The 17,340-nt window shown below is 41.4% G+C and overlaps 1 protein-coding gene across 1 annotated transcript in view; it reads right to left on the reverse strand.

The window, feature by feature from the left end:
• Positions 1-17,340, reverse strand: part of EBF2 (EBF transcription factor 2) — a 181,609-nt gene that overhangs the window by 16,887 nt on the left and 147,382 nt on the right. The window contains exons 11-12 of the mRNA XM_016203452.2: positions 1,620-1,708; positions 23-88 (exon numbers count right to left, since the gene is read on the reverse strand). Coding sequence (XP_016058938.1) covers positions 23-88; positions 1,620-1,708 — 155 coding nt within the window. The remainder of the gene's footprint in view (positions 1-22; positions 89-1,619; positions 1,709-17,340) is intronic.

Genomic DNA, 17,340 nt, shown 5'->3' on the forward strand with positions numbered 1-17,340 from the left:
GTATAAGATGTGAGCGCCTAACCTGGTTATTGTGTGGTGTGCCGTAGAGGGCCTCCACTAGATCTGCAGCTCTTTTCAACAGCATTTCCTAGAAAAGAAAAGAGTGGGGCATAAGCAAAGCTAGAACCCCAAATGGCAAACAGAGAGGAAAATTATGTATAAAAATAAAACATCCCAACATACCCCTGAAATGTGAATAACTAGCCAAGAGGTCCTATATTTGGTTTGAGAGGTAAAATACACTCACACATATAAACCCGTCTATAAATATGTATCTACATGGAATTCATCTAGACAAAATAGATCCATAAATGGTGGTGCTACAAAAACAGAAAGCAACCAAATTAGGGGTGGAGTTGATTAACATTAATAATGTAATGAAGCCCTGGCCTGTTTTGCTCAGTGGTTAGAGCACTGGCTCTTGGACTGAAGGGTCGAGGCTTCGATTCTAGGTCAGGGGTACGTACCTCGGTTGTGGATTTGCTCTCCACCCCTGGACAGGACACGTCCATCAGGGCGTGTGTGGGAGGCAGCCAGTTGATATGTCTTTCTCACATCAATGTTTCTCTCTCTCTCCCATTTCTCCCTCCCTTCTACTCTCTCTCTAAAGATAAATGGAAAAAATTTCCTTGGGTGAGGATTTTTTAAAATTATGTAATGAAAGTTTTATTAAGAACTACTTTCAGACCATTTCATTAAAAAATCTGGTACTCTAATTAACCAAGTATTCTTAAAATGATTGATTGACCTGTGTTTAGCTACTTGCCAAGGAGTTGTCCATAGTACTGAAATTATCTTGGCAATGCCTTCTGCAAAATTTTATTCTAATAAAGATGAATTCTTTCAATAATATTTCCCCCTGTTCACTTTAACCAGAGAGAATTAGTACTCAGTAATCCCTTTCCTCTCATTTTGCCTTTCCCACCTCCTGTTTCTAACAGCCTTTTAAATTGCTATTAACCTACTTTCCAGATATCACCTAATTTAATAATGGGGCTGGGGATTTTTCCAACTAGAAAATAAAGGTGTGATGTAGAAGCAACTGTGGTACTTAAATTTTACTCCCATTAATTGAATACCTAGCAAATTGATGTATTTTTTAAAAGAAAGCTAAAATAATGGGCTAAATTTATGATATAATTTTTATAAGCAGGTTCATTTTAAAGTGATGCATTTCATAGAAATTGTAGATGGAAGTGTTTTACACTTTACCAAATGCCTGTATACATAGTAGGCTCTCAATGAATACTTGATTGTGGACTAATGTGTCCCTGCAATTATGGGTAAATAAAACTATATTGAAATACAAAAGAGTGAGAAATTACACCTTTAAGCAATTATATAATTATTTATTTTCATCAAGTGGGTAGTGTTTTGTACGCTAAATACTCAGAGTGTATCTGTTTTATAGGCCCAAGTTTTCAGACTTCATGTTTCCTTGGAGATTAATCATAATATATTTCATAGTCAGTAAATATTTTATGTGCATCTTGTATCTAAAGCTTAGCCAAATTTCAAGACCTAACTTAATTTTAGAGGGATTTAAGTTGCTGGATTTATCTAAATTTGCTGAAATCCTACAAGAAGGTTTTCACATGTTAATTTCCAAAGTGTTTTACCTTAGCTAGTCTCTCAGGGTCTCCAGGATGCCTTGGGATGACTTTCTGCAGCCTCTGGAAGCCGTAGTCTATGGTGGGTTCATTTAATGCTGAAAAATAAAAGTCCCCTTTTTCAATATGTGTCCTGGCCACAAAGCAAACTTCTAACTAAGTCTTCAGTAGGTAACAGAAAGATTGTGATATTACCCGTCCAAGAATTGATACATGATGGATACAATCAGCTAAAGATTTTTGCTATTGGCATTGGTTAATTCACACTTATAACTTTGGAGCTAATAGTAATTTATTTATTTTTTTCCATTAGAATGAGACTGCAAAATTTCAGAATTATTACAATTTTTTATCACTTCTGCCGTAAGTGCACGCACTTGCAATTCTCTGCTCAGTCTCACATAATCAGCAACATTACACAGTTGGCCATCCCCCGTTTCTGAAAACAACAAACTACTCTCACCTGCTCTTGCCTTCCTCCCCCGTCCCGAGGGTGCCTTTATCTCCTATCAGCTCTTCTTCTAAGCACCATTTCTCACATATATATCTAAATTTGCCATGGGTTTATTCTCACTAAAGCCTGCTCTTATGCATAATACACTTTCAGATTATATTTCCAATTATGTTTCATCGCGTGCATTTGTTGAATGCCAGGCTCCAGCATAGACTGCAAGTGCCACAGGAGCAAATGCCACGCTTGCTGTCGCACCGCTGTGCTCTCGCCACTGAGGCACCACGGGCCCCGGCTCCACCACCGAGGGGCGAGCGAGCCAGCGAAGGAGCACACCCGTCAGCACTTCTCCTGTGAAGTAGATGCCTTTGTCTCTCCTTCTTCCTCTCTTCCTTTACTTTTTAAGTGTGTGGTTTAAATTTCATAAAGTTTAAAGAAAGTAAAGGAAAAAGATACAAAAAATAAATAATCAACCGCACTCCCATTAGGCAGCAGTAAACACAGGCGGTGTATTTCCTTTTTAACCTTCCTGACTGCATATGTTTCGTGAATCTTTGTTGCTATTACTCTAGCAAAACCACAGCTTTTACTTAAAAATATAAAAAATTTTGAATAGAGAAGTAAAAATCAAGTCACTCATAAACTCACCGGTTTGGAAATGATCTGGGTGAGCATTTTTGCTTATATCCATCCAGATTTAACACACACACGCTTAAAATTATCCAGAGACATATGATTCACACTGTTACATAACTTACTTTTAATCCATTGAACAATATATCTAACTTTTCCCCAAGTTATTAAATATCCTTTTATAACACTGTTTAATATCCCTGCATATTTTTCCACTACAGCCTATAACTTATTTAAATCGTTTCCTAATGTTTGCATTTAATGTGATCCTAACTTTTCACTGTTATAAAAATGAGAGCAATAATTACTCTTTGCACATAACTTTCATTATTTCAATTGGAAAATTTCAAGAATTAGGATTACTCAACCAAAATTTATGATTAGGGCCTTTCATACCCCTGCTAATCACTGCTCAGAAGGATGTGCTGATCTATTCCCGGCAGCAACGCATGTCACTGTTTTAACTTACATTTGTTTACCCGTCAGTGAAGTGGAATATTTTTTTCTTGGACTTGATGATTTTAATTTCTTCTTTATTGAACTACTTATTAATAGTTTCTGCTCTCTTTTCTATTGGGGGTTAGTCTTTTTCTTTTTTTTACTTGTAAAAACACTTTTCTACTAATATTGTTAACACTCTTGACTGTCACCATGTTATAATATCATATCCCAATTTGTCCTTATGTATTATATGTAGAAAGATCATATGTAGAAAGATCATCGACCATCCCAATGCTAAATCTGGAAAGTACACACACACACAATACGTGTGTATACATATTCATATATATATGAGCTCTTCTTTAGGTCCACCCATAAAATGTGCATTGCTAATCATATAGGTAATAAGTTTTCTGTTGTTCATTTTTATTTTTTGCTATGTATTTTACTTTTTTATTGTGATTATAATTACCCTCTCATCACATTTTCTAAGAGTTTTCCTAGAACCTAGAAACACATTAGAGTTTTATATGCCTGTGTAGACAGTGTGTGTGAGAGTTGTGTGTGGTAATAGATGGTATAGTCATTAAGAGAATCAGCTTTAGAGTGAAGTAGATCCTGAGGTTGAATTCCAGCTCCACCATTAATTTCTGAGAGCTCCTGTTTAAAATTCATCTCATGAGTTTGCTGTCAAAATTAAATGAAACAATTTATATAATGCCCCACACAATTCTTGGCACATAAAAGATCTTAACTAATTGTAGCTATCTGTTATTTTGCATCCAAACCCCTGACAGATGTCGTTATGTTTTTGTTGATTCTTAAACTTGTACATTAATAGCATCTACATGTAATGATCATGTTGTGTCCTTTTGATGGGCATGTTGATCCCATTTAATTCCCTTAATCTCATTCTTGTGTTCGCTAAAACCTCCCAAATAGTGTCTAAAAATGAGGATGGTGGTGGATATTTTTGCTTACTGTCCCCTAAATGACACTAACATTTCACCAGCAAAAGTGGTGTTGGCTCTTTGAGACAGATATTAGATAGCAGGCTTTGATCTGAGATTTTTATCAGAATGTATTAGAATTACAGAAAATTACAATCATATTAATTTTCTCCCAATATTTCCACAATTAAGTGTTTATTCGTGGGTGTGGTAAATAATACACTTAGTATATTTCTGGATTCAATTTGTTAATATTTTCTTAAGACTACTGTTGTGATGATTAAATCAATTAAATTACAGAGAATAGTGCCTGACACACATTGTCAACAAGTGTCAGCTATAATTATTGTTGCTGGAAATTTACGTGTCTTTATCAATAACTGGGATTGTGTGCATGGTGCTACCCAGCCTCTGATTGATTTTTATTTTATACCTGCTTTGAAAAGTAAATTGAAAAGCTTTCTATATCTTATCCTATGCTCTATAAAACTTACAGAGCATGGATATTACCTCAACTAAAAGTTTGAAAGAACCCCAGTGAAACTGCTCTGTCAAGGTCACCAATAACATTTTAGCCAAACCAAGAGGAACTTTTCTGTTCTTATCTTAAACTCAAGTTAGCATTTGACCCTGGAAATACCCTCTTGCTGGAAAGACTTGAACCCACGGGCTTTCCTGAACCCGCACTTCCCCGTGGCAGGCCGACCTCTACGGCCACGCCAGCTCAGCCTGCGGGAGCACCGCTCTCCCTCAGAGTGTCTTGCAGATGCTGATGCCTCATGACAGTCGCCAAGACCGTCTCTGTCTTGTCTATCCAGCTCCTGCAGAAACCTCCTCAGCGCCCCCATGATTTCTATGTCAAGCCACATGCTGACCATCACAAATTTTTATGTCCCATCCAGACAGCTTGCCTGAGATTCAGCCTTATCTATCCCAGTTATTGACTGGCGATGTCCGCTTGGGTGGCCCTGAGTCCTCCCACTCAAGCCACCCCAAGCCCATGTGATTCTCAGTGACCTGTCCGTCAGATGGCCAATCAAAAACCTTGGCTTCATTCTTTATATCTCAATATCATTTGTATTTTCTAGGAAAATCATGCATGTCATCGAGATTTTAAATGTTTTAGCATTGATTCCACATTAGGAATTTGTTTAAAATTCAAATCTTCTCTTCGTGGTTCTCCCCCACCTCTTTGTTGTAACTTTATGAAGATCCATGTTTCTAATTTTATCTTCCTTTTGTTTCCAAGAGAATATCTTAAAATGTCCAGGTGGTTAGGTATTAAATGGTTAATTATTTATTCTAGTTAATGGCATTGGATTAAAAAGAGGTGGCCTGCAGGATATCTGCGTTTGGGAATTCATTAAGTATTTTGTGAATTAATACATATCAGTCTTGTCTGTTTTCTGTGGGTAATGCTTTAAATGTATTATTTAATATATCTTTTTGATCATATTACTTAACATTTTATACATAACTGCTACTATAAATTTACCCTTCCACATATCCCTGTCTAATAGTTTTTCATGTATATATTTTCCTTTAGTTGATTAGGAAGATACACATCCTATTTTAGTATTTTAAAGCAATACCTTTAGAATTCTTAAAAGATATTCCATTTTTTCTAATTATTTGAGTCTGTTGAGCCCCTCCATATATGAAGAGTTTTGCTTACCTTTAATTTCCTCACCTCATTCTCTCCACTCTTTCATTTTTATTGTTAGTTTATCATCATCGGCTAATATTACCCTTATTAAACTTGGGGTGATCGGTGTCTTTCAGACACCTGTCTGCACACACTAGCAAGACAGAGCAAGTCTCAGGCACACGGATGACGCCAGCCTAGCTGCAAACATGAACGCTACCCCCTTATTTTTAAGTTTTCTTGAAAATATCTTCCCCTATATTCGGGGGAGAGGGGAGCAGATTAAACATTTGCACTCACATCACCATCTTACCCAGAGCACGTGTAGGAAGACCTGGCTGTACAATCGGGATCGTTCTGTAAACTTGTTTTTCCTGCTTAGCGCTGTAACAGCGATTTCTGAAGTCTTTTTCTTTAATAACAGGATTTTTAGCGGCAGTAACGGCCAATAACGAAAACTGTCATTACCCCTGTTAGAACTGACGGAGGCTTGCCAGGCCACGGGCCCTGTGCTGAGCCTTTACGCACATCAGCTCCTCTGCCCTCGTGGCCACCTCGTGCCGTGGGTTTGTCCCCATCTGAAATGCAGCCCAGGGGTAAGGGTGGCATCTGCACCCGGGTTCTCTAGCCCGAGGCCCGTGCTCTCAGCTTTTCCTGCCGTGCAGCCAGAGGCGCCGCTCCAAGCCCGAGCCAGGCGGGCCAGCAGCCCCCTTGGCCAAAGGCTACCCCTCTGTACTTCGCTGCTGGATGAGAGCTGGGGAGGAGCAGAGAAAGTGTTGCAAAGCGGCCGTGCCACCCTCCGTTTCCTGTCACCCACTCCCTGAGCCCCCGCACCCCCACCCAGCCCGTGCTTCCTCCCCGGCTTCAGGAAAGCCCTGCAGACCTGGAGAGAGCCTGCGCTGCCCGCCTCTCTGTCCCTGCGGGACGAGGCCCCATTTGGTATCAATCAGCAAACACAAACAGCTGCCCGGTGCTGCGGGGCGAACAGGCTTGGTGACAAAATGCTCTAAATCAATCATGGCCTCGTCTTTTTTCAAATATGCGCCATTGCGCTACCTAAGGTGCTGATTTTCCTCTATGGAGAAAATGGAAATTATGGATATGGGTGTGCTCACAACGGGCTGACTATAAAGGAAGGGACTCTGCATATGGTAGAAAATCTAGCCCCCGCCCCCAGCCCTTTCCAAGGCCCACACTGTCTCCATTACCGCCCTTGTCCCTTCCTGCCCATTGCATGGCTGCTCTCCCAGGCTGCGTCTCACCCTCTCACTGGAGTCTAGTGACCACCCAGGGCTCCACTCCCCTTATACCTTGGTCCTTCCTGCTGCTGGCAGAGAACTTCCCTAAAGCTGGGCTCTAGTCACTATGCAGAGATGGGATGGAGACGATGGTTTCCTTTCATAGAACTCATCCCACATTGGTACCGTGTTCTCTCCTATTAGATGGAAAGCCACCAGGACACAGGGTAATGTCTGGTTTATCTTGCCCTCCCCTCCTCACTGCCCCCCTAAATCAGAAATGGAAGACTATTTTGACCACACTGGGTCAGCCATTCATGTTTTAAACCAAATGTGTAGATTAGGCGTACCCAGCTATTTCTTATGTGGAGGGTTTTGTTTCGTTTTGTTTGGTGGGCCCTGCCAGACTTCACAAGCGTTGACTGTGGGATGGGCTCTGTGTGTATCCAAGATGAGAAAGACTGCAGTAAAACACACTGTCATCTCTATGGACAGGGAACAACCACACACATGTACACACGCGCACACGCACACACGCACACAACACCATTTAATCAAAGGCACTTTGGAAATAAAAATCGTGAGGTCAAAACTGTTTAGTCAACACCAAACTGCAGGAGAAAAGTCAGTTAATGTTTCAAGGTGTTCAACTCGAGGCTGGACTGGGCAAGTTTGACTTAAACTGACTTTCCCACTAGCCAGTTGTTTTTGTATGCTATAGAGTCAGCCTTATCTTGAATCCCAGCTTCCCCCCTCCCCACCTCCCTGGTGTTCTCTCCTTTCAGGCCTGGTGTGAGCCAAGCAAACCTCCATTAGCTACTGACGTGCCCAAGACCAGCACCAAGACTGTCTCTGAGGGCCAACCAGATCATTAACCGCCATCATCAGTGTGAATTTACAACCTCTCACACCACACGGAGTGCGGGGGCTGTGAGGCCCTGCTAACCCCTTGGCTGACAGGGACACAGAGAAATGCTGGCAAGGCAAAAAGAGAGCAAATTAAAAATGCGCTTCAATCTATAGGCTCTATTTATCTATGTCTTTCTTTAGTAACATAACATTAAGGTAAAAGGTCATATCCCCACTGAAATATAATTTATATTTACCTTTTATTAAATAATTATGGCATGGAATGAAGTTAAATATTACAGAAGGTAATCAAGGGGGAATTCAATAGAGAAAACTCAGACATGAGAATTTCGTCTTTGCTATACATAGAATGTCTTAATCCCCCACTGGGAGTCATTCGGGTTTGCTTAAGGAGTTTAATAATACACATTTCAACTGCCACAGAATCTAAATCCCATTTGGATCAGCCTTGGAAAAACTTTCATCAATACCTTGAGATTTCATAATATTTCTCCTGAGGGCCTGGATTTTACGTGTCATTTCTCATTTGATTGCGGGTATAAGATATAAGGTTACTTACATATCTTGGACCCAACAAATAGATGTAGACTATGAGCAATGTGTGAAGGGTTTCTTTTATAAGTAAATAGTATTTAACTAAAAATATCTACTGGGAACCACTCATTTAAAAAAAAATAACAAAAGCTGGCTGGTGCTCAATATTAATTTTCCCAAAGGGTTGATGAGATGTATAAATTCTATATAGCTTTTTTTTCTTTCCTTAAGAGGAAGCAGAGAGTCCAGATAATGCTTACTCCAGCTTTTGTCTTCACTTCTGTTCCCCAAAAATATAGGGGACACTGGATAACATGGAAAGGGGACTCATTGTTAGAATTCTGATTAACCCTGACAAAGACACTGCAGGCAGGAGGTCACTTATACTCTTGACCGATAGGAGTACTGATCACCAAGGACCAACGGAGTTCCTTTGCAGAAATTTGGGAGGAGACAACTAAGCTGATGGGGTGAGGGAAGATCTGAGCGCTCAACTGGGCTGCCACTCGGGGATGGAACTAAGACAGAGTCCTAGGAATCAGTTTTCCTCACTAGGAGTCTTCCAACTGGAGCCTAGGACCGTCATGGAGTGTGTGGATGACCATAAAGAGACCCATAGAAGTCTAGAAAGTCCGAGCCCAGATGTGTGTTTGCACATATGTGCATTCATCTGCAGCAAAGGATCCTCACTTTTATTAGAAGTGCACAGTGCCCATGGTCTCCTAAGGACTCTAGCTTACAGAACTAGAGGATCTCTCCAGCCCTCACTCTAAATCATGGCCTTCTCTAAGAATAAAGAAAATAAGGGGAGGAAGCTGCTTAAGCAAGCTAAAATCTGTGACTGCCAGATAAACACCAAATCAGAAGATGGACTTTGACATGCAAGCAGAGGAGAAAACATGAATCAGGAACACCTTTCCACATGACTCTGGTCACAGTCCGTTACTCTGTTAGAACAGGAAGGTATAGAAGAACAGTCTACCGCGGGGAGGAACTTAGATATCCACAGATTAGCTCCTGCCCTCATGCCACTTCAGGACTTCTCCACTCTGCTGTTTCCTCACAGTGTCTTTGTCTTCAAGAGGCTTTGCTCCTACAAATTGATTCTGTGACATCTGCCTGGTTTGTGCTATGAATCTGGTTCCTCTGTCTCCCTACTTCCTCTTAAATTCCTCCTCCAATCATCTACCTTCTGCTCTACTCTTCATGTGTCCACAATTCAAAGGCTACATTCAATTAACATTTTAATGCTCCCGGGTTATACTTTATAGCATTTGATGGTGTGGTGGATGGAGATGAAGCCAGCGCCTGGGCTCTGTCTTAGTTTCAGACTTTGACTAATGATGCCACCTTCAAGGCCAGGTGGACTTTGGTTTATTTCTTTGCAAAGAGAAAACATTGGGCTGAATGACCTCTAAGACCCCTTGGAAGCTCTTTCACTGTATGATTCCAACACTATAATTTACTTGGTGCAGTGAAACTCTTCTTTGAGAAGTGGAGATGGGTGGGGTTGAAGCCATAAACTGTTGAATTAAGTTGTCTTCAACCTTCGATGCTTTAAAATCTCTCCCTACATCCATTCATTTCCATGCAGCAAAAGTTCAGTGTCACCAATTAAAAACATAAAAGGACAAACATAAAATAAGAACACATTATTAAGAGGTGGTGCCTGCCTTTGTGGATACAGGAATGCGAACACGAGGTGAGAACAGCAGTGCACAAGTGAAAGATTAGATGGAAGCCTTTGATATTTAATTTTAAATGAAATATTAATTTAATATTTAATTACGCTTTGGTTTCCAGAAAAGCTGCAGCAGCAAGACAGGTTGTTTGAAGAAGGGAGTAATATACATGGTTAAGGAGACAACTGTAAAAATTAAAGATAAATTTCAAGGGTAAATCTAAATGCCACAATGGAGCAGTTATGAATATGCTCGTGCACTCTGGAATGTGTATTTAGAATATTATAACTGAGAACACCCGGCCATTAAGGGGCTGAGATGTCTCCAGTGAAACAGCAGCCCCCTATTCTGGGGCCCCCAACGGAGACATCATTCCTCAGACTCCGCTGACTGGCAGATCTGGGTTTCACAAGAGGTGGAGTGCAGGCAACTCCAGTAAAACTACAGGCTACCAGGAGGGCCATTGATTCAACCTGTTTCCTGTGTGAACAGGGAACAATTGTACTCGGGCCAGTTTTTGATGTCTGAATTGGGCATTTTTAACTAAAAATCAGATTCATATCTTAAATGGAATTTTTTTCCAGGATAATGCTATAAGAAAAGAAATGAATGTGAAGTGGGTGAGCCATTAACATTTTCCATCCAGCTTGCACATCTGTGCCGGGCAGCTTTATGAAAGGGGGACCCCACATCCCACACCAAGCCCCCCGGGACAAGGCTGTTCAAGCTGTGATTTGGGGATTTGGGGAAAATCTAGGCCTCCCATTTCTCCTGCCATCTGCTGCCTGTTCTTGGCTATTTTCTCTTTGATTAACACTTTCTCCCAATAATGAAAAGGGGGGACGTAATCAAATGCATTTGTTTGTACTAAAGTAATAGATAAGAAATGTTCTGGGGGAAGGGTTATTTGACATGAATTCTTTGGCTTCTCAGTGTGTCTTGATTAGCCAGGGGTGTCTGCCAGCTTCTAAATTCAACCCCACACCTTGGAAAGTGGCTCCTCTGTGGGCTCCTGGGCCAGCTGCGCCCAGTGGGTCTCTTCTGCTGCTTTCATCCTGCTTTGAAAACTCCCTTCCCCGTCAACCCACCTGTAGATACCAAGTTCTCAGGCTGCATTGGCCTTTTCTGTCACCTTCAAAACCCTGATTTCTGAGTACAACATAGGGAATATAGTCATTAATAATGTAATAATTATGTATGTTGTCAGATGAGCACTAGAGGGACTAGATTGGAGGGATCACGTCATAAGGTATAGAAATGTCTAACCACTATGTTGGACACCTGAAACTAATATAATACTGTGTGTCAACTGTGATTTAAAAATAAATTAAAAAAACAAAACAAAAAATCTGATTTCTAACTATACCCAGATATGAAGGGCACAAGGTGGCAGGGCTTTCACAAGGAATTCACCTTTTACAGTAGAGAAGACATGCAAGAAAGCTCACCTTTGATCAAGCAGCAGTAAGGGAGGAAGCCACCTGGAACTCACCCAGGAACTGTGTTCCTCTGCCCACTGCTCACCATGGTCAATTCTGCTTCTATTTTCATATTTCTATACATGTACATTTGCATACCTATATAATTTCATCTTCTCAGTAAAATAAATATTTTCCTGTTTCAGGTTAGAAAATTTAGGCAAAGAACAGTGGAGTAATTTGCCAGAAAAGTGGGACTCAAAACCAGGCCTCTACACAGTGTCACTCACTGTCTTCTGCCCCAATGCTAAGTTCTCTCAAGTTTAATAACAATGTGGAATCTGTACTCTTTTGCCTTCTGCAACTTCAGTTGTTCATGGAAAGAATTACTTCTATGGCTTCTAAGAAATGTAAAGCTCTTCCTAGGCTCTAAGCCTATCATATCCACTGAAATAGGAATGTCCCACTTGCGATCTGGACACCAGGGCACTGTATGGCATCCTTGTCGCCCCTTGTGCTCCTTGGCCAGGCCCATCTCCTGTGCACTTCCTCAGAGCAGCAGCCAGAGAGCCTAGGCCATCGGCATTTGCCGAGTAAAGCTACCAGATGAAGCCAAACACATGGCCTTGGCATCACTTCTTCTACGGTATGCACGGTATTGGTAAGTAACACAGGTTAGTGGCTAAGAACGCAGTTTTGGAAGAAGAGAGCTGGATCGGATCTAGCTTAGTGACCTTAGGGAGCAGGATTCTCATCTATAAAGTTAAGACACTTACAGAAGCAGCATAATGGGGGAAAGGTGGTGATTATAGGAACTCATAAGATGATAGGTTTGATGACGGAATTACAATCACCATTCTTTTTCTTCCCAGTGCTATCTAATGACAGAACTTATAGGAGACTTCTTAACCAGCAGTCAAATGTTTAGCTTAGATTCTGCAAAGAACCACAGGGACAACACTGAAAACTGTGCTCACTGACACCCACATCCTCAGGGACCCACCATCGGCTCACACAGCATGACTTTGCACAGGTTTCTGCGATGGTGCAGATTTTATGATTACAGATAAAAGCGATTCCACCCCCAAATGCCATGCTCTTGACATTCTCTCAAGACAGCTGAGAAGTACCTACACAACCAGTCACCATGGCCCCACTGGTTGTCCCTCCCAGGGTTATTTTTCTGCACCGCCAGTTCTCTGTGGAAGAGTCTGTGGGGGAGGAGAGAACCTCCTGCCCCCTAAGCCTCAGTTGGCAGACCGCCTCTAAGTCTCCAACCAGACAGAGGCTCTTGGGCCTTTCCTGATGAGCCGTATCATCCTGTGGATCTCTCAATTCTTGAGCAAAGAATGGCTGCAGGAAGAGACCTGCTAAGTCACATGTGTGAAGAAATGTGTTGTTTTTCAGAGCCTTGAGGTTGTTTATGCCGTTCTTGGCAGCAACAACCATGGGGAGCTGATTACTGCATTTTGGCTAATTATACCAGGAAAGTTACGTCTAATAGGCTCAGGCTTGTTGTGGTGGTGTGTCCTTGGATACAGGAACCAACAACCTTTGGACCATGGACCATATGATGTGTATGGTAGGGTTGGGGTTGAAGAAGAGGAGGTTCTTTTCTCACCTCCTACTTTTTGAGTCTCCTTCTAGAAAGTTCCACCTAAGACTAAATAGTATTGTGTTCATGACGCAATGACGCCATCTCATAAGATCTTCCCCATGTTGTGGAGTACTTTACAAGCCAGAAAGTCTCTGCGTTGGCCTAATGAGCAGGACTCAGGTTTCCCAAACTCATTTCTTTGTTTAAAATACAGGTTCCGGAGCCTCCCTGAAGAGTATGATTCGGTATGCCTGGAATAGGGCCAAGCATGATTCTCGAGCTCAGCCAAATTAGGGAAACACCTCTGGGTAATAGTATAATTAGTATCAGAGCTTTGCAGAGGAAGAAAAAGAGGCTCAGAGAGGTTAGGGACTTGACAAAAAAAACAAGTCATCAGTGACATGGCTGGCATCTAAAAGCAGGTCTCTGGCTGAGTCCAGTGTCTCCTGTTAGACCCACCCCTCCCTGCATGCTCACTCTGTCCCCACTACAGCGCTCCAGGCTTCAAGACTTTCTTTTCCTCTGGAATCAAGATTATATTTTGCACCTCACCACCAGAGCTGAGAATTTTGTTTAGGCCCATGGTGGTCCTTGATGTGCTATTGTGCAGCTAAGCATTGGATGTGAGACCGGAGGAGTTGATCACCCCAGAGGCTCAGCATGCGCAGCTCAGGAGGCCAGGCTGGCTGGAACTCCAAGAGGCCTCTGTCTGTCCCCTTCTGGGGAAGAGGCCATGGTTCTCCGGGTTTGCTGAGGTAGGCCTCACCTCTGTGATCGAGCTGGGAAGCCACTGCTTATCCAGCCAGTGGACTAAGACTCCCAATGCATTGTAAATTAGCTTTTGTTGAGCAAGCAAGACAAGAGACCACCAATCCACTTTCTGCGGCATCTGAATCCTTCGATGGATAACATCAGCCACTTGTCTCCACCACCCTGAATCCAGAAAATCACTGCACCCGACAACATCAAGGTGGAAGATTTTAGATCAGTGACAGCCTCCTGAGCCATCCTAAACAGTGTGTTTGTTTTCTTCTGACTGCGAGAGAATATGCTATTTTGTCCCCAGCCCCCTTAGGTCCTTCCTTCCCTAAACAGTCTCTGGAAGAAGCCCCAGTGCTTCCCTGGCTGGAAATACTTTCTTTGTACCTATAGAATCAAGTTTAACGATGTGGGCTGTTTCAGCATTTAAACATGTGTGACATTAATTTTCACATCATATTTTCTTCATTTAATTTTTTTGTTAAACCTCACATAAGGATATTTTTCCACTGACTTTAGAAAGAGTGGAATGGGGAAGGGAGGAAGAGAGAGAGAGAGGGAGAGAAACATCAATGTGTGAGAGAAACATTGGTTGGTTGCCTCCCACGGGGGCTGGGACCAGGACCAGGGTGGAACCTGCAACCCAGGTACTTGCCCTTGACCAGGAATTGATCCCATGACCCTTTGGTGTGTGGGACGACTCTCTAACCATGGAGCCACACCAGCCAGGGCTCATTTAATTTTTAATTAAAATTAATTTTATTAGAAAATAATAAATACAGTTGAGCCTTGTTCAACATGGGTTTGAATTGCACAGGTCCAGTTACATGCAGACTTTTTTCAGTAAATATACAGTCAGCCCCCATATCCCTGCATTTCTCTGAGTTTCTCATCCACAGATTCAAACAACAATGGCTGGAAAACAGTCTTTTCGAGCCATGGTTGGGAGGCTGTGGATGCAGAGGGCCAACTGTACACATTGTTCTAGATCATTTTATAAGCATCGTGGAATTTTGGTATCTGCAGGGGTCCTGGCCACAGATACTAACGTTCTGGGGAGTCAAAAGTTTTATGCAGATTTTCAACTGTGTCCCCAACCCCCACATTGTTCAAGGCTCAATTGTATAAGTAACCAAAATGAAAAACATTAAATGATAATACCAATGCCCTAAACCCATCACTATTAATATCTTGGTATACAGGCTTCCATACCTTTCTTGGGTTTTTTATGCAACTATTTTCCCATATATATAAGAATTGGACCATACTGTGCATACAGTTTTTAAGCTTTTTTTAAAAAAAAATTATACCATAGACATCTTCATGTAATTAAATATCCACTCACAGCATTACTTCTAATGTCTAAAAGTGTTTCAATGAAAGGATGTTCTATTTATTTAATAAGTCCCCTAATGAACACTAAGGATGTTTTCAATTTTTCACTACTGTAAGCTGTGCTCCAATAAACAGCCTTCAGGAAGACATTTATTTCATTAACATACGTTCCTGACAGTAGAACTCCTGGGTCAAAGGGCACATACATTTTTAAGGCTCACACCATGAAGGTGCTCCCCTGGAGCCATCTGCCTCCCTACAGTAGTGTCAGAAAGTTTCCACTTCTCATCTTGCCAACCTGGGTATTTTCATTTGTTAAAAAAAATCTTTGCCAACTTGCTAGGGGAAAACTGTTGCCACACAGGTGCTTAATTTGTGTTTATTTCATTATTAATATGGTTGGGACTTTAAAAAATATGTTATTGCTGCCCAGCCGGCGTGCCTCAGCGGTTGAGCATCGACCTAGGATCCAGGAGATCGCGGTTCGATTCCCGGTCAGGGCGCATGCCCGGGTTGCGGGCTCAATCCCCAGTTGGGGGTGTGCAGGAGGCAGCCCATCAATGACTCTCTCATCATTGATGTTTCAACTCTCTCTCTCCTTTTCCCTTCCTCTCTCTGAAGTCAATAAGGATATATTAAAACAAAAAATACATTATTGCTTAACTGTATTCCTTCCTGACATAACTCCTGATATCCCTTGCTAGCTTTTAATTTAAGATACTTTTCTTTTCTCCTAAATTTGTAAGATAACTAACACTCACCTCTTTACCCACAATGCGTACATAACATACTGGTTGAAAAATAGTAGGTGTAAAATAAACTTGCTGAACAAATGAATAAATCTTTTAATACGTAAGACTGTATGTCACATATAACAAATATGTTCCTAGTTTATCCCTTTTCTTTTGATTTAAAAGTTTCTTTTTATGTAATCACATATTTATGCTTGATGGCTTCTGTACAAGATTGGCAGGGCTCAAGTTTATAACAATTTTTTGGACTTCTACATTTTTAATTAAAATGATTTAATTCAGATACGTTTCAGTTATGATATGAAATTAGATACCATTTCTTCAATGCTTAACGAGTTGGCCCAACATCATTTGTTGAACATTCCATCTTTTCCACGTGGACCTGAGATGGTTCCTCATCTCTACAAATACTTATGTATTTACACTATTCATGTGTACACAAAGTATTATTTATTTTATTTATTTATTTATTTACTTATTTATTTATTTTTAATCCTCACTGGGGGATACGTTTTTATTGATTTTTTAGAGAGAGGGCAAGGGAGGGAGGGAGGAAGAGAGAGAGAGAGAAACATTGATGTGTGAGAGAAACATTGATCCATTGCCTCCTGTACACACCTCGACTGGGGATCCAACCTGCAACCTAGGTATGTGCCCTGACCGGGGAATTGAACCCACAGTCTTTTGGTGCACGAGGTGATGCTCCCACCAATTGAGCCACCCAGCCAGGGCTACAACCTATTTAATTTTAAATGTTCTCTTCTGTTACATGACATTTCTATATGTTCTTACAAAATCCCGTATTCTTTTAATTACTGAAACTTAAAATCGGTTTTAATGTCTGGTAGCGCAAGGCCCTCTCATTTTTCAAAATGAGAAGTCCTATTTTAGCACCTCAGTGAACTTTTGTAAAGTTTCCCCAAACATTTTGTGGGTACTTTGATTGGCATTGTGTTAAATTTATTCATTAATTGACATCTTTACAATATTAAATCTTCCCACCTCTCCGCCAGCTGGAAGGATTTTTGCCCTTCCTCTGAACTCCCTTTAGCACTTTATACCTCTTTAAAAATCACTTTCTAAACTATACCCACCCAATTTTTCAAACCTGAAATCCGAGAGTCTTCCCCTCCCCTCCCTTCCCCAACCTTTACCCCATCCAATCAATCATCAAGTCCCGTCAATGCTACCTCCTAAATTTCACCCACTTCAGCTTGTCCCCACTACCAGCACTTAGTCCAAGCTGCCATCATTTCTAGCTGGGGCCACCACACTGGCCTCCAACTGACCTCCCTGAATCCTCCCTGGCTTCGGAGCCATTCTCTACACTGCGGCCAGAATGATCTTTTAAAGGGCAAATCTGATCGCAGCATTTCCCAGCTTTAAAATACTCCAGTGTCTTCCCATGTTTTCATAAGGGTCCAG

The sequence above is a fragment of the Miniopterus natalensis genome, chromosome 4, assembly GCF_054644295.1.
Source record: "Miniopterus natalensis isolate mMinNat1 chromosome 4, mMinNat1.hap1, whole genome shotgun sequence".
Taxonomy (NCBI): Eukaryota; Metazoa; Chordata; class Mammalia; order Chiroptera; family Miniopteridae; genus Miniopterus; species Miniopterus natalensis.